Source organism: Ixodes scapularis, unplaced genomic scaffold, assembly GCF_016920785.2.
Source record: "Ixodes scapularis isolate PalLabHiFi unplaced genomic scaffold, ASM1692078v2 PGA_scaffold10__122_contigs__length_95168666, whole genome shotgun sequence".
NCBI lineage: Eukaryota > Metazoa > Arthropoda > Arachnida > Ixodida > Ixodidae > Ixodes > Ixodes scapularis.
This window is the reverse complement of record NW_024609836.1, coordinates 19,711,529-19,733,578: the sequence shown is the minus strand read 5'-3', so window position 1 is coordinate 19,733,578 and position 22,050 is coordinate 19,711,529. Positions and strand designations below refer to the sequence as shown.

Genomic DNA, 22,050 nt, shown 5'->3' with positions numbered 1-22,050 from the left:
GACGTCATCAGTGACGTCACCGGCATCCGCATCGTCAACATCACTGATGACGTCACCGGCATCCGCATCGTCATTGTCATCATCACTGATGACGTCATCAGTGACGTCACTGATGACGTCACCGGCATCCGCATCGTCATCGTCACCATCCGCATCGTCATCGTCATCATCGCTGATGACGTCATCAGTGACGTCACTGATGACATCACCGGCATCCGCATCGTCATCATCACTGATGACGTCATCAGTAACGTCACTGATGATGCCACCGGCATCCGCATCGTCATATAGCATCCTCGATCATCCGCACCGGTGCGCACCGGGGCACTGAGGTGCGCCCCTTCATCTTCGATCAAGTGCACCGGTGCGCACTGCACATCCTCGATCAACGAAGCGCACCCTCCCGGTGCGGCTTTTCGTTGCCCCAACGCGCACCAAGAAAATCGGCGGTGCGCCGGGGGGGCAGTCCCATCAGGCTTTGCGGCCAGGAGCGGGAATCGAGAAGATGGCAGGAGTAGCAGACGCGCAGACTATCGAGATGGCGATCTTGCAAAAACGAACACGCCTCGCAGCTCCACTAGATGATTTCCTCGGGTCTTCTGACGGCGAGACGACGAGCTTCTCACCATCGCCGCGATTACTGGCGATTGCTGCGGCGGCAAGGAGCGCCCGAAAAGCACGAACTTCGTGGAAAGCGGCGCGAAGCGTTTCGATGACAGCGAGGTACGGCTATTATCTGGTGTTTCGTTTTCTTGAACCAATAATGATGGCCAACATATACATGTGGAATTGTCACCCGCTTCGTGACCCCATCGACAATCACGTCCACGATGTTTATTTCTGTGGGACCGTCAAATCCGCGACTAAAGAAATTGACAGCAGACGGGCACCGTGCGCTGACCTACGCAAGAAAAAACGAACAAAACGCGAAGTGACGCAAGGTGGAGCTCGCCGCGGTGCTTAGGCGCGGCGCAGTTTGTCCTCGATGTTGCATCGACATCGCGCTGCACGACCGAGGAGCGCTGTGCACTGTGCTGGTTTCAGGGCGATTCCGGTGCGAGTTGATCGAAGATGCTAATAGTCATCATCACTGATGACGTCACCGGCATCCGCATCGTCATCGTCATCATCACCATCCGCATCGTCATCATCGCTGATGGCGTCATCAGTGACGTCACTGATGACGTCACCGGCATCCGCATCGTCATCATCACTGATGACGTCACCGGCATCGTCATTGTCATCATCACTGATGACGTCATCAGTGACGTCACTGATGACGTCATCGGTATCCACATCGTCATCGTTACTGATGACGTCATCGTCACCGTCACGTGACCCCCACCCAAGGTCACTTGACCCCCCCCAGTACCCTTCCCTCCTCCTCCTCAAGAGCTGCGCTCTAATTCGGCGTTACAGGGAGTTGTAAACGGCTTTCACTTTTTTTCTTTCTTCTTACACTATTCTTTGCGAATTTCATTCCCAGTCTCAGGATTTTGCATCATGATCAACATACACCAGCTTGCTTGCACCTCGACAATTTTTTTGTTTGTAATTGCTTTGGAGGTTTATTTTCTGTGGCGGAAGAAACGCCAAGCAAAAAGCACAGAAGCCGACGCAACTTGAGGTCAAGGAGTGTTCTACGATGCCAGTGGCGTCGGAAGAGGAAAAATGGGGGGGGGGAGCTCCAGTCTCTCCTTCCCCTCCCCCTCCCTCCCAGATATTTCGGACTGTTAAAGAAAACAACACGGGCAAAGAGGGCATGGTCGAGCTTATTTTAATCTGAAATTATTTATGCATATGTGTAGCTACTGTCGCTCTTCATTGCATAAATGATCATGTAGATGTTCTTAGAAACTCGTTGTCGGAAGGCACTACTCGTCACATGCTCGGTGGCTCAAAAGTTTAAAGCTATGTCTTTTCGACCTAAATAACTGTGCCATTGGTAAAAAATAATCAATAAACATAACAATAAATGCAAGAATAAAAAGCTGGAGAAAAAAAAAAACTTTCAAACACCCGCCGGAAGTGTTGTATTTTTGCAAATTCAGAGGGCCAGAGCTATTAAACAAGTTTCTCTTACCGAAATGTGTACAGGCCAACAGAAACACGTCCCAAAAACATAAAATGAGAAAAAAAAAAATTTTATGACGTGCCAAACTTGAATTATATTTAGAAATCTTCCCCCATGAGTTGATTTATTCCTCAACGTGAAAAAAAACAAGACATCATTTTGTATTCTGCAGATGGTAATGATATGTACCGTCTCTAGTGTTAATTTAAATGCGATACCTCAAACAATGTAGGCGAAACAAATTACCAAGTTTAGGGCATAATTGCCCGTAGGTACATGTTTGGGTATTTCTTCGAAACTTGTCTTGAACAACAATAATCATGTCTTAAGACGGCACTCACCTTGGTTATATATAGATCATTCTTAAAAAGTTTAACATCTCTACCATAAATAGCTTCGGCTATAGCGCACTTCAAATATGGCACAAACGACAATTGTCAAAAACCCGTCGTCCTTCCTTGCACCTTCGGGAATCTGTTTCTTTAAAACCAAGCATGACAGATGATTGAAATAAACAGCATTGTCTTTCGCATGGAATTCGGCACCGCATGTAAAATTGGGAAAAAAATATTTACGAATGTACCTCACTGCTTGAATCCAAATGAAACCGCCCGCTGATCTTTCGAAGTTCGACGAGCTTCGAAGTTTTACTTTAAAAGTTCGAAGTTCGTCGAACTTTTGACTTTTCAGGAATCGAAAGTTCGACAATTTTCGAATTCTCTTCATAAATAAGTTCGAAAGTTCAAAAATTATCGAATTTCTTAGCGTAGGAAGTTCGAAAGTTCGAAAAGATTCTAACTTTTTAGTGCGAGAAGTTCGAAAGTTCGACAAGCATCGAATTTTGAAGCGTAATAAGTTCGATATTTCGAAAAGCGTCGAACTTTTTAGTTTAATCAGTTCGAAAATTCGAAATCTTTCGAACCGCTTGATTCGATTATCGAAACTTCGATTCGAAAAAAGTTCGCGGCATCCCTAGTTTTTATGTTACCTATAAACCATCCATGCCAGTTCTTTGCTAGACTTGCCAACAGCTTTTTAACTCCTTGTTTGACTTTTCCAAGGGCCTCGTTTTCTAACCACTCAATTAAAAGTTTTGTATTGGTCAATTCAGCTTATAAATAGTCAGATACAGCATAAGACAGCGCAAGGGGAAAAAGGCGCAAATGAAGAAGCCGTTGTGGAAGGGAGGTCACTCCCCTCCACTTTAGCTTTCCACCCTGTTCCCCCTCGCACTGCCTTTCTTATGTTGTATCTGACTAGAGCTACTGCAATTAATAAAAGTACCGCCACTGAGAGCTCTTCACCTTGGGTAATGATTGCAGTCTTAAATAATAATGATAGCAATAATGACAATAATGATTATGGCAATAATAATAACAGTAAAATAATAATCTGTTTTAATTATAGTGTCCAGGAACAACTGAAAGCTCTGCAGCCTTGGTCAAGTAGCTGTCTTAAATAATGATGATGAATATGGTCAATAATAATCATCTTCATTGGCTCAAGAAAACCGTGGCAGCATAGAAATGCAAGAGCCTGTGCCACGGAGGCCTGCAGTGCCTCATTTGGGAGGGCAATTATGCGAACGTGCAAGTTTTACCCCAGAACTTTCCACTCACATTGTGCATGGTTCGTGGCTGATGTAGAAGTCGTAGCCAGTGCAGAGATACGGCACCTTGCTGCCCACTTCCAGGTCGCGCCGCGTGATGCTGCACATCTCGCCTGCCAAGGAGAGCCACAATGCCTCGAGCCCCAGTCCCAAGACGGCACCCGACAAACCAGACATCCCCAGGTTTTCTCTAGGGTTTTTTTTTTGTATCAAAGCCAACCCTTAACCTTGTCCGCAAAAAAAAAAAAAAAAAAGGGCAGCCATTTGCCTGTCGGTGAACGTAGTCTACCGACCAAACTCGATTCGACTGCAAGGGACTAGAGTAACGATATATGCTTTGCTTGCGGAGCATAGCATCGCAATGGTGCTCCCAGGGCGACCATGTTGGATCCAAGGCTGCACTATGGGGAGCGACCATCGCTTCTGTGGGAGACCCCGGAGGTGCGGATGGTGTGGCTGTGAGGCAGCATGCGGAGCCGGGAAGATATAGTGCGGTTACACGCCGCGCGTGAGTCGACATTCCGTCATCTGTTGCCTGTTTCTCTCTGTGCGCTCGGTAGAATGTACTAGCCGACGAAAACATTGCCCCTTCGCAAAGCCGTAGCTGCTCGTTGCCGTCTGGACAGAGATGTCCGGATGTGCCGGTCGCGTATCACTCCGCGAGCGCCACAGACACGAGCAAGGCCATCAATCACCGTGTTGTCTGTTGCCCGGACTTTGGAAACATGTTTGAAAATATTGCTCGCATTATAACACAATGCGATCATACAGTAACCAATGGCTACACATAATGTTCAACGATCAAGGAACCTTGCAGTTCGTCCGATTTTAGTGTAGGATGTGAATTTTGCAAATGCAAAGCGTGAAACTTGATTCGCCCGAACATATGAAGCTGATAACTATATATGAGAGGTGACATAAAAAATAGACTTATAGAGCAATTCATATAAATCTCGCGATACCCACGTATCCTTTCCAAATCTCTAATGTGAAAAAGATATTGTCAGAGCAACATAGTCTATCGCATATGCTAACCGCAGCTTCATTCAGAAATTTTCGCTGCAACGTAGAGTTATCACATCAACACTTACCAAGCTCTTTATTAATTTCTTTGTTTACACTCAACACCTGCATATGTAATGTTCCGCCTTAGAGGAATAAGTTGCCCTTAGCACTATGCTGCACTGCAGCAAAGCAAGATTCTCAAAATCGCAATGCCTCCCCAACGTGGTTGTCACTTCACTGCAGCACATCAATGCAAGATAAGAAGCGCACTCAACGAAACTAACTTTCCAAAACGGACCACGAAACTTCCAAGCACTATCAATGTTTGATGCAGAGATATTAGGTGATAATCGAAAGTTCCAGAAATTCGCACGAGCCTACCGTAACAATTCGGTCGTGTAGTGGGGCCTGGGCTATTACAATTTCAGTATTAATAACGTAAAAGTAAATTTTGGCGCAATGTTGATGCAAATTCCTCACATTCGAAATGTAGCACGATCTCGTAGCACGGTAAGCACTTTGGCACAGCAATCGCTTCACTCTAGGTTTCATACACAAAAACAAGTAGAAAAAAAGAAAGATAGAACTCTAGTATTTGAAAAGATTAGAAATATGTATAAGCACTTTTTTTTTTTTTTTAAGTTTCCCATCTTACTGTTTAGATTGTATCCCCAAGTGTTGATCAGTATGCAAGGATACGCTCTTGTACGGTGACTGCCGGGAAAAAAGTGATTTTTTGTTACTAAAGCAACATTTCCTTTTAGTACACGTTTAATATTTTCCAGAAAAAAAAAAATGAAATGTCCGAAAGCTTTGTTCAAACACTAGGTTTACACATCCTCGTTCAAGTAAAATAAAATTTGAGAGAAATGGTAGTTCATTCGAGAGCTGCGAGAAACCGAAGTTTCCTTGCCCTTTGGAGGACAGAGAAAAAAAGCTTTTCTGAAGAAGATCGTCACGGCGCCCCTTGGCCTAACCTAGAAGACCGGGACCAGACAACGGCCCCGCCAAAACTGAGACATAGACCAGACTCACATCCGGGCGGGACCGGCCATGCGCCGCCACCTTGCTGCCGTGCCACCAGGTCGATGGCAACCATGGTGGCATGTCTCAGAGGATGTTTCCCATCTCCCACGGCGACCGCCAACACCCTGTCGGTGCTGGGGTTAACCACCGCCACTCCAATGCCTGCCTTTACAGCAACAAGAACGGGTGTGCCATGTTAGTGTCCCTGAGACCGATATCGGGAAGCTGCGCTTTGCAATCTGGTGCTTTAAGCACTCAGTACACAGGACTCAACACTGGGAGAATTGGGCAATGCTTCCGAGACCGCAACTGGGACATCCATACTGTGCCATTGGCAGAGAAGAGAAGCGTTAATGCCTCTTGAGAAGGCAACACGGAAAAAGTAATGATCGGTCGGGTTTTTACACCTGGTAGTCCCCAAATTTGGGTGTTTTTGAAGATAAATCCGGATCCGCAATACATGCCATATTTACTCGCATAATGAATGCACTCACATAATGAATGCACCCCCCACAACAGGCATCAATATTTAGGCTTTTCCTTTTTCTTGCATAAAGCACACACTTTTAATTTTTGGCTCCGCGTGTCTCAAAGCCTATTTTCTATTGCTGCCAAGCGGTCAGGCCAAGCCAAGCCAAGCCAAGCAAAGCCGCTCTCGTAATGGCTGCTATTGCGTGGTTACGGAAGTGATCAACCGTGAAACCGAGCGGCACGCACACCTAGCAAAGCTGGGGTCGAGGAATTGCCCGGCCCCGGACGTGCTTCGTCCATCGGATGCATTGATGTAAACAAACACGCCGTCATCTTGGACAGTGATATCGTGAAAGTGGTTAGGCCTAAGAATGGCCGCGTCGCTCTTCGTGCTGAGTGAGCTTCGTAAGGCTTTTTTTTTTTGGCAAAAGTCACGCCAAAAGTGCCCTAGAAAAGGTTCATTTTAGAGCATGGTTACAGTGGCACGCCCACAACAAGCCATGGGTGCGCATCCGTCAGTGGAGACATGCCACAGTACCCTGCCGTGTCATATTGACACCTAAAATGACAATCACGCAAAGTGTGTAAACGCAAAAATTTTACCCCGCGTAATGAACGCACCCACCAATGTGCCAATTTTTCTGAAAAAAGTGTCTTCATTACGCGAATAAATATGGTACTTTTATCGCCGAAAATCACCAGAAATGCAGAATCCTACATGTAGATGACATGACACAAGAAACCAAGTGCTCTAGAAGATGGCAGGTGCCACCATCTATAGAAGAATCTCTCTCGCAGGCATACCCTAGACTCCTGGGCCGCTGTGACAGCCAGTGCCATGTAGTTCTCCATGGTGGCTCGCTCTTGATCGGAGAAGAGCTTCCCGCTCAGCACCCTGGCAATGCTGCATCAAGACGAGGCATTGCGGGTGACTCAAACTTCTTCCCGCACACACCTAAGGGTGTATTCGTGCGACAGATCTTCATCTCCGAGGAGGAAAGGCTGCGAGGAGAAGTTAGTTCTAGTTGGCGGCGGAGGCTTTTCATGACGGAGCCGCATTGAGTTGAGCCAGCAGTGTCTTTAGTTTCCTAAATATGTTTGCGACCTTCGGTGGCTCGTAGAACAAAACGTGGAAAGAAAAGAAAAATTGAAAGATGTGGTTGTGTTGTCTTCGTCTCCACTCGTTTATTCTTTCTTCAATCTCGACCCGCACCAACACACTCTTTGTCCATTAAAAAGAAAAAAGGCACCCAATGGATCAATGCTGCTGATCGTAATCCTTCCCAGAAGATGGGGCAAGCGTATGCTTCGATGAGATAGTGGACACTCTGTAGGCCGATCGCGAATCCTCTGCAGCTTAATTCTTTCCTCGAAGAAACACTCCGTCGGGACACCATAATCTACTCCTGCAACGTAATAATCATTAGCTTTTGTTCCCACTCCGCCTGCATGTCATGTGCACCTGTGCAATCACAATGCACATTAAAGGCCCAGGTTAGTGGTCATACTACAATGACCAGACTACTCCTCAACATAGGTCGGCATTTTGAGTTGGAGTCATTCAATATCATCTCACTTTTACAAACTCATCCCCGAATTCACTCACGCTCATATCACAAATTTTTCCACCATCAAAAAATCAACATGAGTCAGATCAAGAATTTTACCAAGGCCTCAAATTCACCGAGACTCATCTCGGAGAGATTAATTATATAACTGATATCACAGCAGTCAATCTAAAAAAAATATCACCAGAGTCAAACTCAAAAGATATCAACTCGAGTAGGTCTCAAAGTAAAAATATATCACCCAAGTCAAACTCAAAACAAATATATATCATTGGAGTCAAACTCAAAATATATCAACCGAGTCAAACTCAAAATATATCACTCGAGTGAAACTCAAAATATATCAACCGAGTCAAACTCAAAATATATCAACCGAGTCAAACTCAAAATATATCACTCGAGTCAAACTCAAAATATATCACCCGAGTCAAATTCAAAATATATCACCAGAGTCAAACTCAAAATATATCACCTGAGTCAAACTCAAAATATATCATCCGACTCAAACTCAAAAAGATATCACAAACTATCACTGATATCTACTGATATCACAGGAGTCAAACTCAAAAAGATATCACAGGAGTCAAACTCAAAAAATATCATTCATATCACCGGAGTCAGTTCACTCACGAGATCACGTGACATCTCTCTGAACTTGCTGGGCTGGCCTGTCCTTCACCGCGCGGGAAGAGGCAGTCACACCCCTCTCCGCTCAGGCGAATTAGCGTCCGGTGGGGTGGAAGGGAGAGGGGGGATCTCCAGCTGCGGAGAACGCTTAGGGAAGACAGCAGAGACGCCGCTCGTTTTGCTTCTTTATTTTGTTTACTTTCTTTGATTCTTGCGATTAAGAGCCAACGCCCGTGTTTTGATCTTTTTTCCTGTTTTGTGAAGGGCTTGAGAGGAAACGTGTTCGGGAGACCACCGCACTAAGGAAGTATTCGTCTGGTTCTGCTTGTTATTTTTAGAGGTTGTTAATCTTAGTTAATCTCATTTTTGTTTATTTTTGCGTTAGGTTGGAATATTACTGATATAATAAGAGGGGATTCTGCAACACTGAAATTAATAATAGTTTGTAATGACAAAAGAATGAGGTAGTGTGAATATTTTCAGTAGTAATTAAGTCCACGTTATTGGACAAGTTCCTCTAAAGGTCAAGTAACTCGAATTTTGGTTACTTACAAGTACTATATCAAGATGAACTACAAGGAACGGCGCACCTGCTTTCGAATTGGTTGGTATTGATGACTGAGAGACAGAGCGGTTGACCTGGACGTGTGTCATACTCGGCTACTTTGTACTGGGGTGGAAGGGCAGTCCTTTCGACTCCCAAGTCGTCATTATATTCACCACCGCTGAAACCTTGGCGCGCACTGTTTTCCCCACGAAAGTAGCCGTCAGTACGTCGTATCTCGCACTTTTTCTCGTGAGGATCTTCCGTTCGTGGAAAACTGGAAGCTTTCCACTGGCGTGATATTGGTTTGCTTAGTTGTGTCAAGAAATAAAAATAAAAAATAAACACCAGGCAAGGGAGAAGCTTACGGATTGTCACCTTGTCTAATAACACGCTTTCTGCAGCTTTGGAAAATGATCAGGCTACGAAATCGCTCCTACTCTGGGGGCCGCACAATACCCTCCCGGAAAGCAACAACAAAGAAACGAAAAAAAAGAGAGAGAGAGAAAAAAAACAGATATGTAACGCAATTAACGTTGTTGAGAATGAAAGCGGGAATTAAAGGAGGGGGTAAAAACGCCGCCTGTCCTCGTCTTCTTTTCTTAGTGGGCGGACGATGCCGCCGTATACATAGGTATACAAGCCTTTCAAGAGAAACTACTCCGTGGTCCAGTGTCCAGATGGATGCCGAAAAATGCTAAAAGCCGTAAAACCAACAATAACCATCAGCAAGCAAAACAAAAAAAAAACAAAAAAAGACGGAGAACATTAGCTTGTCTTTTTCCCATGTGCACCGGCATTTCTTTCCTCCTGTTTTCTTAATTTTTTCGTTTGTGTGTATGTACGCCTGTGTATATAAATGTGTCACTGTAAAGTCTCAACTCCCGTTTTCGTTATGCCGTATTTCTCTCTCCTTTCCCCAAGTGAAATCAGCTATGCCCGCCCGCAGTACGGAGGCTGACATTTTCTTGCAATTCAATCTTTTCTTTCTCTTTTTTTTAAGCTTTTCTTTTTTTTTTTTCGTTTCACTTTTTAGATGTTCTACTTACCCACTACCTAACTTAAATTTAGGAAGAGGACGGTGGCTGAGTGTGCCAGCGCGTGCATCGCTACGACGTGATGCACGTTACACACCTTTGGTCAGCCGTCGTACTGCACTGGCTAAATTGTCCATCTACAGCGTTTAACAATATCACCATACCTGGAAGACTAAGATCATGCAGGCTGTTTATACAATAAAGACAAATTTTCTTTTTAGTTTTGCTTAAATTTACAAATCTTCTTGAAAAAGTAGCCAAACTACAGTAACTTGAGTATAGTAATTATATTTCGTGAATATAATTTGTGATATACTTCATCCTACAGATTGAAGAAAAAAAATTGGGTTGTGTGGATGTCTAGACAGCGTGGAGTTTACAGCCATTTCAAAGAAGGGACGAGTCTCTCGCTGTATATGAGCAATTTAGCCAGTGCGGTACGACCTTTGACCTGGGGTCTTTTATAGAGAGTTTAAGCGAGTCGTTTCTGGCGCGAACGGTTGCGAAACCACGAACGGTTCGGTTAAACGGTTTCGACAGTCGTAAGCACCAGACGACGGTTTTTAGTGAGTCGTAGAACGAGGACGAACGATACGAAATGACACGACCAAATCAGCAATGATGATAACTGCTTGTTTGACACATAGCGCCATCCCCTAGTGCAGTGGTTCTCAAATGGTGTTCCGTGGACCCGAGGGGGTTTGAAAAGACGTTTCGGGGGTCCGCAAAGCCCTCCCTCCCTTTTTCATAAGTCAAGCCCGCAGTAAAAAGTATTTCTCAGATTAACAAGAAATGTTACGATTTTCGGTTCAGATTTTTTTTTTGTATGTCAATGAGATACGCCTACTTCACGCAACCCTTAGATGTATCTATTTATTATATCATTATCATAATTCAACTAAACCTCTCCCTTGCCCCCACTATGACCGGGGTGCTCCATCATCTCCGCCGACCCAGAAGGGGTCCACGAAAGATCAATGGTTGAGACTGTTCTATAGTGCAAAGGAATACTCTTTTTTTTTTTTGTGTCATTTTCAAGCTTTCTACAGAATCAGTGGCCGACTCCGTGTCGCTGTTAACTGCTGACGTCATTTAAACCACAAAACAAACCAAGGCAGCGGCAATCGAGACATGCTCGTCTCCTAGCGCTGGTTTGCTTACCCTTCTTGGGCAATAAAATGCCGATACCGCCTAGAGCAAAACTGCCTCCAATACCCAACTTAACCCTGGCCAGGACAACCGCCCTTTTCGGCGGTGACCACGGTGTAACGGTGGCAAATAAAACAGCATCGATTAAAAAAGAGACGGCCCATATCCTTAACGGCACGCCGGAGAAAGGATTGTAGCGTTAGCCTATATGTGGTCTTGGCAGTCAGGAAGGAGGTAGAAAAATTTTAAAAAGAGCCACGCAAAATGCTGAAAGCTATCCGCGCCTCCAGAGAGGCAAACCGCACAAAGCATTCTAAGCTTAAAGCTGTATAGTTAGGGTCTCGTGCCTAATTCATCCTCCTGCATCAAAACCTCTGGTCGCGCTGCGATAAAGCTGGAAGCTGTCGAGTGAGGGTCTGCAAACACTTCACTGCAGCTTCACACACATCGCAAATTGCCGGCACCTCGCCCAACATTGACATTTCTACAACTGTTAGGTATAAAAGATCCATAAAGTGTATGTACCGCATAGTGTAAAGCAATTCCGTACAGCGTTTATTTTACCTCTGCACCGCACAAAAAGGCACATCCTGTCGGGAATGCTAAAACCACTTTGCGGAGAAACTGCGTCAATCACCAAACCCGATGCAGCCGCCACCACTTTGAATATCACAATTCAACGGCGAGGGGGCACTTGTAATCATCAAATCGAGTTCACGCTATTCAAACAGGAAGGAGCCGGATTCACTGAGCCCACTGAAGAGGATTGCGGGCACCCACTTTCGCTGATCCATCGGCGCGTCTCACTGTTACCCGCATTCTTGCGCCTCGTTAGCCCTTGTTGGCTGCGTCCTCCATGTTTATACTGGTTAAGCATCCTGGCATCAGTGATCACCGTCCACCTCGCGCTGTCCTGATAAGGATTCACGGGAACCACTTCCCGCAGCAGCCAAATGTCTGCTTCCACGGTGGATCGAAGATTTTCTTTTAGGCCGCTTCGAGCTCGCCTTGACCAGTCCGCCATTTTGGAAAGCTCTGAGTCGTGCTGAATTATTTCCATTTGCGCGAACGGTTCCAGCGCCATGAGTCTTAACGATTCGAGCAAACCGTTTGCCAGCTCCCGAACGACTCACAGGCGCATGCGCAGTGGCGTCGGCGAGTCGTGTTGGGGTGAACCGTTCGCCTCGAAACGACTCACTAACACTCCCTAATGTGCCTCACGCGCTAGTGATACAAGAACACGTGCCTTCACGATGCTCATCCAGATCGAAACGGGCAGGGGCGAGAATTCGACAGATACCTGAAGATCATAATTATATCTTCTTTCGCTGTTTTTTTTTTCTCGAAAGTCTTAACGAGATGCGCGCAGGAATGCGTATGTGTGCGCACTGCGCACGTGCACAGTCCGTCAGGGTTGTCATTTTTCTGCTATCGTGTTTATGCGCGTATGGAAGTTCTGCCGCAGGTTTTCTGTTTGTGGAGCGTTCAAAACTAAAAATTACCGTTGCTGCTTTAGTCAGCGAAGTGGGGATCACGAATGGCAACGATGATTAAGCGATTAGTTGTTTTGTGTTAAATTTCATGAGATAGAGCGGATCCGTCACACTTTTCATGCATTGCATAAGCGAAACTTAATATGCAGGCGAATCTCTAAAGCAAAATGGTACCTTAATTCCGATCCGTATATAGTTCAAAGAGCAATAAAATGAAGAGACGGGCTTGTTGGTACATAATTAATGTTTTATGCAGCAGCTAGCCTATCAAAGAGATATGTGGACACCATTGAGCGAGCTCTTGCTGAGCTTTCGTGCCCAGTCGCTGAGATGCGTGCTTACCCGAGGGTTACACTTTTCCGTTTCATCTGTTAACCATAGCGCACAGCACCAACGGCTCATCGTGTTTTCCGAAAGCACAAGATACAGCCAAATTAGCCGCTGAAATGATATGATGGCGTCCACAGCCGTAGTGATCCGCACGAACACCCGTACAGTTGCCAGGAAAGGGAAACTCGATTGGGATACTAATTTAAAATGGGTACGTTAAACCGAAAGGCTGTGGTCAATAATCTGGTGGCATCTTTAGAGGTAAGGCTAATATGCAACCGCCTTGAACAAAGCCATGGTTATGTCAATACTACTTTTATATATTTGGCTGTTAGCATACGTAAAGAAAGCGAGCATAAGCCATCAGGTTTGTTCATAATGATGCGATCAAAATAAAACAGCCTTGAAGCCTTTGTTATTGTGGCGGCGTCTGTAGTAAACGCCCTTGAAATACGTGGAGCTGTCAGAACTCATAAGACAAGATTGCGCCAAAAAAGAAAAAAAAGTGTGCGGGCACTCCTAAATACAGAAGGAAAAAACATTGCGTTAGTGGGCATCATGTGGCACACGAATCGAAGATACCGGCATGCGTTGTATATTGATATACCGTAATATCCCGAGTCATCGCCCATCCCCGAGCCATCGCCCACCCCATTTTTTGGGCCAATATTGATTTCCGAAAAAACACCACCGAGTCATCGCCCACCCCTTCAAATACCCCAGCGCGGACTCTGCGATCCGCGAACACTCGTCCTACCCGAATGACGCGGTCGCGGACCTTACAGTTGGAGGACGTCCCTGACAAAGTAAAATGAAGGAGGGAAAGACACTTCCTTTTGTTTACGCATTTCCTCCGTGAGAGACCCCAAAGTGGTCGTGTATCCGTGCGAAAAGAAAACGATGGAGATAACAAAACAAGAGTTTGTTAACGTAACCGCGGAGTGTTAGGTCAAAGTCTGTCTCCGCCGAAGTAAGGTCAGCGCGAACCCGCTCCTTCTTCCCGCCTGTCGCGACCGCGGTTGTGCAATATTTTAGGCAAAGCCAAAGCGTAAATAAAGCTTTGCTGGAACGTCCTACACAGACGTTTGCAGAGCGTCCCAACCGTGCATTGATAGCCCGCCGTGCACGGACGCACGTATGTACGCACCAAACAAGTTGCGCAAGAGCTTGCTTGCCCGACGCCGAAGTATTTGCCAACGCGACCGCCGGCTTTCCCATCATTGCTCTTGGTCGCTTCTTTGGTCCGCTCGCTCGCTCGCTCGTTGCGCCTGGTCGGTTTTTCTATTTTCTTGTAGACTTTTCTTTTTTTTTTACTAACTAGGAGAACATAATGGTGACATTCTTTCACGGAACAAACGTTCGCGCTATATGCAGATGGGCGGTGTTTCTAGCGCGTATGCAAGCAACGGACTTCGCTATAGTAAAATATTCTTTCGTGAGCATTTTTTCTATAAAACAATGAAACTAAATCGAGTTTTGAGTTTGATGTATCTCTTGTGCATCAGCGCTAGATACGCAGAGAAAAATAGGCGGTTTTTTCCGCTTTTTTTCAAGTGTTTGTGCTCACCCACCGAGACATGGCCCACCCCACTTTTTTAACGAATTTCAGGCGGTAGGGGGGTGGGCGATGACTCGGGATATTACGGTAGTGATATCTTCCACAATATTTTTTGTCGGAGGCTAAAGAGTTTCTGGTGCCCACCACAAGTAAATACTAAAGATCCGTTCGTTGTAAGTAAGTTCAATAAAAGACGGCGTCATTTTAATTAATACAAACACTTGTCACCAGACACGAACCTACCGCTCTGGACTGGGGTTGCTATCGCGAACACATACAACAATTCGAACACCAAGGCTTCGTTCATAACTGATTATAATTTAAAGATTCGTACCGGCAAATTTCCGTCCCAAATTATTAGGAGTGAAATAATCCAGGCTTGTACAGGAGAGTTGTATGAGTTTAGGACATTTTGGTGTCGTTACGTTTCGGTGCAGGGCATGTCGATGGGGTTTAATAACGCACGGGCTTTTCTGTGCACAAACGTTCCGGTGGGCGGATGTTTGCTGTATGAACGCTTCAATAAACACGCCTAACATTACTTGTTAATATTCACGTTTTTATGCAGAGAAGATAATGTTTCTAAGACTAACACATCCCAGTTATATGGTTCGTTTTTCTTTTAGATAAGAATAGCTCTTTAAGTGCTACAGAAGTTGTGTAATTAACTAAGTAATCAACATCCAGGAAAAACAAACATAAGGTTCAATGCAGATTTTCGAAATACATAAATTCTTTGGGCGTATTTATCTAGATTTGAGTAAAACATTTCGTGATAATAAGACACATGCACAACAAGATGATTTCATTTGTGATTTGTGTGTTGAGACTGATGAGTCTCGACCATTATCCTCCTGCTTCAAAATATCAGAGATAGCACAAGTAATATTACTCAAGCATATATCTGGCATCCCTTTGTTCGAAGAACTCTTTTATAACCGCTCTTTGCCAAAATACCCTCCAGTCTAACCTCGTCTGTCGGAATTAACTGGTACGCAAAGACCCTTGACCGTGACTTTCTCGCAACTCGAAAGCTGAACCGACCAAAACGGCCAGAGTCAACAATGACTTCGCCCACAAACCTTCACAATACACGCGCCATGGCCGTCAAGAGTGAATGAGTCACCTAAATTCGGTAAGTCTGACTCCGAGGGTCGCTGTAATACTAAACCGAGGTCAGACATAGCCCAAACCCAAACATCACCTCGCGTGCGTGCTCGAAGAAAAGAAGAAACAAAACAAGCATCCACTCCAAAAACGAAAACCAACTTAAAAAAAAGCACACTAATCCGAACGCACGGAGGTTACAGCAATACCCCCTCTGCAACCTTCTGGGCATCCCAGTGGATAAGCGGGGTCCAAACAACAATACAACGCGAGAAAAATAAAAATATCACGAAAAATACGCTGGAATATTGTGACAGCGACTCATTTAGTTTTCCTGGAATTCCTTCAGGAAATCGGGAAGCAGATTCTCGTGGAAGTGGGCGGGACTTTCACGTGCCCTGTTCTTTTAGAACCTAATCATTTGAAGTAGTTGGTTTTGAGCCGGGTCATGTATAGAACCTGGCTGTCAAAATGGGACATGCGCAGGATGCAGGGATTCCTGGTTTCGCTATTCACGTCGATCTATAGTACCATTTTTGAATATGTGGGAAGTTCGCAAGATGGAAACAAGACCGTGCTTCGTTGTGCAAAGTTTTATGTTGACTAAGGATTGCATTCTTACGCCTGTAGTATTTCTTGCTTGATAGGGCAGTCTACACCTATTTTCACTTTAGGTGCGAACAAAGTCAAAGCTAGAAGCGCGAGCCGTGCACACGCCAACTTGTACGTTTTTGACTCGCACACGAAATTGTGCAGTGCATGCGGGCATTGAATACTGGCGGCACGCTTGTGTTTTAAGCTTTGGCTTTGTTTGCACATAAGGCGAAACGAAGTATAGACCTTTTCAGGCATCTGTGCACGGACGCGGCTATAACTGACCTTCGCTTTCTGTTTTCATCTGTTCCGTCCAATTCACTTCATTACTGCCGTCCCAGGCCACGTTACTGAAAAGACAAGAGCGCTGTGACTACAGCGTTCTTGATTCTGAAGCAGGCCCCTTATGGGCTTGTAATTGCTTATTTCAGCGTCTGGGCACTTCGGCCGTACAGCAGAAGGTCAGTAATGGCGGCGCGAATCTGGCGCGTGCTAAAAAAGACTATGAATGCTCTTAGAAAAAAAGAAGAGGGAGTCTGCTTGGTGATATTGTTAGAGCAGACCGCCCGTATAGCGGGGGCAAACACACAAAAATAATCATGTCCAGGAGGAATATTTTCATGCATTGCATGCACTAAAGCCTATCTTAGAGAGGAAGCGAGCGAGAAGGCATGTATGGTGGACAGCACAAAATTCCCACGTGATGCCGAAAAGGTCAATTGCACAGTGCACGGCAGGCGCACGCAGGCGCAGCCCTTCCACGTATGGTGCGGCAGCACAAAACGCGTCCCTCATACGCCTTTCCTATGAGTCGCCGTAAGGTCTTCAGTGCGACGTCAGCCTTTGCTGCCGTGCCCGCGACCTGGGAATGATCGAGGGACCCTAACTTCCCCTTTCTCCTCCCCCTCTTACAAATCAAGAATGGTCTGACTCTGGTTGCCCCACCGGCCGGCATTTCAGCTGCAGCAACTTCTTCCCCCAGACTGCACCTATCTTAGAAACGTTCCCACCCCAAGGTCAGCCACATTCGTTCCAACAAGAAAAAAAAAAAAAAGCCCTAAGCACTTTGCTTTGCAGTTTCCAGATCCAAATATAGCACATTCTGTTTTACTTCAAAAGAGCAGTTGAACGCACAATCTCAACGCGTAGTCACTCAATATCATCTCACGGGCTCAAGTAATATCACGGAGTCATTCGATATCACCTCACGAACTCAGATCACGGAGAAACTGAAATCATCTGGCGGACTCAGTCATATCACGAAGTAATTCTATGTCATCTCACGAACTCAAAACTCATATCACGGAGTCATTCGATATCATTTCAGGAGCTCAAAGTGATATCACGGAGTCATTCGAAATCGTCTCACGATCTCAAACTCATATCACGGAGTCGTTCGATATCATCTCACGAGCTCAAACTCATATCACGGAGTCATTCGATATCATATCACGAACTCAGTCATATCACAGAGTCACTCAAATTGACTCAAAATTAGGCAGTGAGTGTGAGTGAGCGTGAGTGAATGAGTTTGTGAGTGAGTTTGTCGAGGTATGCTCCTCAACAGCATAAGGTGGCACTTCGAGGCAGATTCACTATATATTTGAATCAAAAGTCAAAAGCCATTTCGGAAATTGTGAACTGGCTAACATTTTAGCTCAGAGATTTGCAAAGTGGAGGGTCATGACCCCTAGCGGGGTTGTGAGACTATTTGTGGGGGTCGCGGGGGCCTCAAGAAGCCAAGTCACTGTTAAGTATAATTGGAGGGGAGAGGTCGCCGGACGGCATTGGGGTATTCTAGGAGTCATGGGCCTGAAAAGTTTGCGCACCTCTGCTCTAGCTCATCGCATTCAACATGCATCTGCTGATTTTCTGAACTTTGTTAAGTGATAAAGACATTAGTAATGGGGCACAATCATAGAAGTACTACACAATAACTTTGGAAATTGTTTCTTTTTAAAAGAATGACATTGCTTCGAGCCTCGAACCAATTATGGGTTTTTCATGAAGGGAAGTGCAGACGTTGGACATGGACCACTTCACAAGTAGAAAGCCTTCTTTCCCTCGAGAATTTCTCACTCGCCCCTCCTCTCCATGAGTCTCTCCCTCTTTCATTTCAACGCTAGCGCCTCCTAGGCTGCCCTTACGCCGAGCGCCGCAACAGGTAACTGCTCGCAGACCCTTGCTAGGTCGGTGTTTTCTGCGCGATTTTAAATCGCGGCTTTTGTGTTTTCGTTAGGATACACGAGTTGCCGGTATCCACGACGTCTTCGCTACTGGGAATATCTTTCCATTGCTTCCGTCTGGAGCAGGCACGCGAGTTTGGTCGAGGCTTCGGCTGTGCGTCTGCTCGGATCATTTCCAAAACAGCCAACAGCAAATATCATCACTTGTTGTGCCTTTTTGTTTCTGCCTTTACACACCGAAGTGACAACGAGATGAAACAAAAACGTAATGAGTGTTTTGTAAACACGTGCAAGTGATGTAGTGACGCCATGTCATAGCAGCAGCTCGACGACGTTTTTAAAAGCAAAACGCTCGACATACGCTCTACTGATAAAAAAAAGCTTCCACAGGAGGCCAGCAACGTAGTATTTATATATATGTACGCCGCTGGAGGATGCGAGGCCGTTACACGGTAGGGCACAAATGGCGGACGGAAATGGCAAACCAAAATAGGCCGGACGCTCAGCCAATCAGTGGTAGTGGAAAGGGGAACTTGAAAGAAAAGGAGGAGGATTTTTCTAGAAGGTCGGAGTGTGTCCGAGGATCCATCAATGGCACTACTTTTAGTATAGGGGGCAATGCAACAACTTACAAGAAACATTCGACAGTAGCGGCAGCTCTACATTTCGTGGTGGAGTGCCATTCACTGAATGCTGCTTTAGCTGGAATTCTGCACATTCTTGGTATATTCAGACATCTTTCTATGCACGTATGCAAGTTGGTGCCTTGTTCCCTCCCATATTAATCTCACCCTTTAAAAGTACATACGTCACGAGCAAAATCACCATTACTTTCATTGACACGAAGAAGCATGCTCCAGTTAAGACTGTAAATGAGACACAAAACATAGCAGACAAGGAGGAAGCAGCATCCCTACTGTTTGTCTTCGTGGAACTGTGTAGGCCAGAGGCAGTTGGACTGCTCAAACTGGGCTCTGGTCAGGGGCGGGTGCCTGGGCACCTGCACAACTCTCACTTCCGCAGACAGGCCCTGGGCATCAAATGCCTCTCCCAGGACACCCTTTAACGTCTGGGTTCTGGTCAGGTCATCACCTTTTACAGCGTGCAAGATTATGTCCATGCCTGCAAGGAGTTTTAAATACCATCGACTGTATGTACACCAAATTACGATACCCGTGGCAAGTGACGGAGAGTAAATGTTAGGTGCACTAATTACACGGGAATGGTCTACAGTGTTGCCAGAAATGAAACCTGATTGGACAATGAAAATAAATATTTTTTTAATAATTCGCTCGTTTATCGGCCTGCCTCATGTACCCTTTATGGTGGATCCCAGCTGCTCAAACTGTCCCAACATAATTCCAGTCCTTCACATCTGTCATGATAATCTGGCATTCCAAAAACAAGAAAAAAAGAAGTAGGAATACTGCCCCCTGCCCCAGGTAAAAATGTCCGTCAAAATCTCGTATCTATTCGTCAACGGCAGATGTATGAAAGCTATGGTGCTCTTCGCTGTACAGTTTTTTCTTTCTCTACTATTCGTTTCAGTTTCAATGGTGTCAAGAAATTACCACTCTGTACGAGGCGCATACTTGAGTAAATCCCTCGATAATATTTGCCACATTTGATTGTCATGAGCTGTAAGGGACACGCCGAAGCCGAGCTTACAAGTCTCTTCACGCTGACATCGAACCTTAAACGCTCAGACTATGCATCAGTGCCTGGTCTCAAATTCTTCCTCCATCAGCCGTCAAAAGGCAGACATTAGCATGTACAGGTGGTAATAATAGTTATCGAAGTTCCAAGTTCAAAAAGGGTCTACTGGGGTTCAACTGGAATGACCAGCTGAAGGCCACACTGGTCATAGTCATTCCCAACCGGGAGTCAACTGGGAGCTGACATGGGACCAAGTGGTCAGATAGATTCCTGGTAAAAATATGAGTGGCCTTAGCCAGAGGAGGCTATGGCTTAGCAATTTCAACTGGCTCAATCAATCATAGAGTATGATTCATGTAAATCAAGGCTCCTGACCCTCGCCTGTGCAGCGCACCCTCTTCAGATGCTGCTGGTCTCCCAGAGGCAAGGCATCTGAAAGAGATCTATGAAAATTACTTTCAGGAATTAAGTTGTGAACAATAGTATGATCAAAACGCAACAGTTACATACTTGACCAGTTTGGAAGTCTGCCTTCGATCTTCAATTTTCGCAATGTACACAGCAACTGGGGAAGAAAAAAATAAAAAGTTAAAGTCAGTTTGCTGGCGGCCCAAGCCCGAATAAGGCTAACGACATCAATCTTAGAGTACTGATTATACTCCGTTCACCCTTAAAAGAATATTGCAGCTCCCCAGGCCCCATGTATTTCCAATGGCAACTTTTTGATCCGACTGATCAGCAACCACCAGACGGATAGACTTGGGATGGTTTTATTAAAAGGAGGATAAAAAAACAATTTGTAATGTGGTCGCACATTTACCGGTTTTGGGGCTAGCGATTTTCTACGGGAGCTTGGATTCCTTCAAACTGTCCTTTTTTTTCAACCTGCCATACATGAGCAGTTCTGAAAGAAACAGAAGCACTAATCGATTTTCTGACAAGGCATTGCGGAAGGTAATTTTTTTCTTAACATATCTTCAACAAGATCTTCTTTCCATGTATTTCAATAAGGAAATAGGAGGATCAAGTTTGCACTTTGGTGGAAGCCTGAAAATTGCCTTTCCCGATAGATTTTTGCTATCTATCCCGTGCTATCTACCTCTGAGCAACCTTTCATAGTTTTTTTCACAATTGCGGTCATCTTGTGTTAGAGCGCAGCAACGGACTACTTGCATGACCCCGTTTCTTTCAACCGAGTTCAAGGTTTCGGGGTGTGCGCACTGCGAATTATATTTCCTTTTGTGTTTGTGTTTTTAATTAGGGACGTGGGCAGAGCTGTGAGTAAATCACGCAGCCGCCGTTTCTGCAAGCGCCGTGTGGAGGAATGCAAACTTGGCGATTTTTTTCTTCTTTTGGTTTACCCATATCCTTTTTTTGTGTGTGTGCGTGTAATGCTGCGCACTGTTTGCTCAAGTCAGCGGTGTAGCCAGGTATTTTTTTGAGGGGGGTTGATGTGGGTGGAGTGTTCATGATTTGGGTGCCGGGGAGGGCGGAGGGGTGTTGTAGTCCCATAAACTGATCTTGTTGTAGTAGATTTGATCGCAGATAGAGGCTTGTCTTGCTGGGGTTGAGTGGCACCACCGGCAGCCATCGCTTGACGCCAGCTAATGAATGGGACTCTACGGGAGAAACGGGGGAAACTGCAATTTCTCATCTTAGTAGATTGGTCTTGACGATGAAACCATTATCGTGTTTTCTGGGAATGTCAGTTGATGTTCTAGGCACAAATATTAAACGCGGTAGAATACAGATTTTTTTAAAATAAATATTTCGCCTTTGTGCGTCGAGGGATGCGACTTTGTTGGGCGTAAACTGTGATGCGGTTCAATGAGACAATGGTTTCCAGGTCGTGTGAGTCATCGATAGTTTCTCGATATTCGACTAGAAACATTTTTACGATGGTCGACTATTGATAGCATATGCTATTGAGTTTCATGATAGTCGACTATCGATAGTTTTATGATAGTCTACTATCAATAGCACTATCTATAGCTTTTTCACTATCAATCGATAAAT

General features: G+C 45.2%; 1 protein-coding gene across 2 annotated transcripts in view; it reads right to left on the bottom strand.

Moving 5' to 3' along the window:
* Nucleotides 1-22,050, bottom strand: part of LOC8042674 (probable inactive tRNA-specific adenosine deaminase-like protein 3) — a 33,011-nt gene that overhangs the window by 7,206 nt on the left and 3,755 nt on the right. The window contains exons 3-8 of one of the 2 annotated variants that reach the window (XM_029966728.4): nucleotides 20,545-20,599; nucleotides 20,410-20,477; nucleotides 19,296-19,500; nucleotides 6,990-7,089; nucleotides 5,724-5,880; nucleotides 3,694-3,796 (exon numbers count right to left, since the gene is read on the bottom strand). In XM_029966728.4, coding sequence (XP_029822588.2) covers nucleotides 3,694-3,796; nucleotides 5,724-5,880; nucleotides 6,990-7,089; nucleotides 19,296-19,500; nucleotides 20,410-20,477; nucleotides 20,545-20,599 — 688 coding nt within the window. The remainder of the gene's footprint in view (nucleotides 1-3,693; nucleotides 3,797-5,723; nucleotides 5,881-6,989; nucleotides 7,090-19,295; nucleotides 19,501-20,409; nucleotides 20,478-20,544; nucleotides 20,600-22,050) is intronic. The other variant, XM_029966729.4, reaches the window with a different exon arrangement.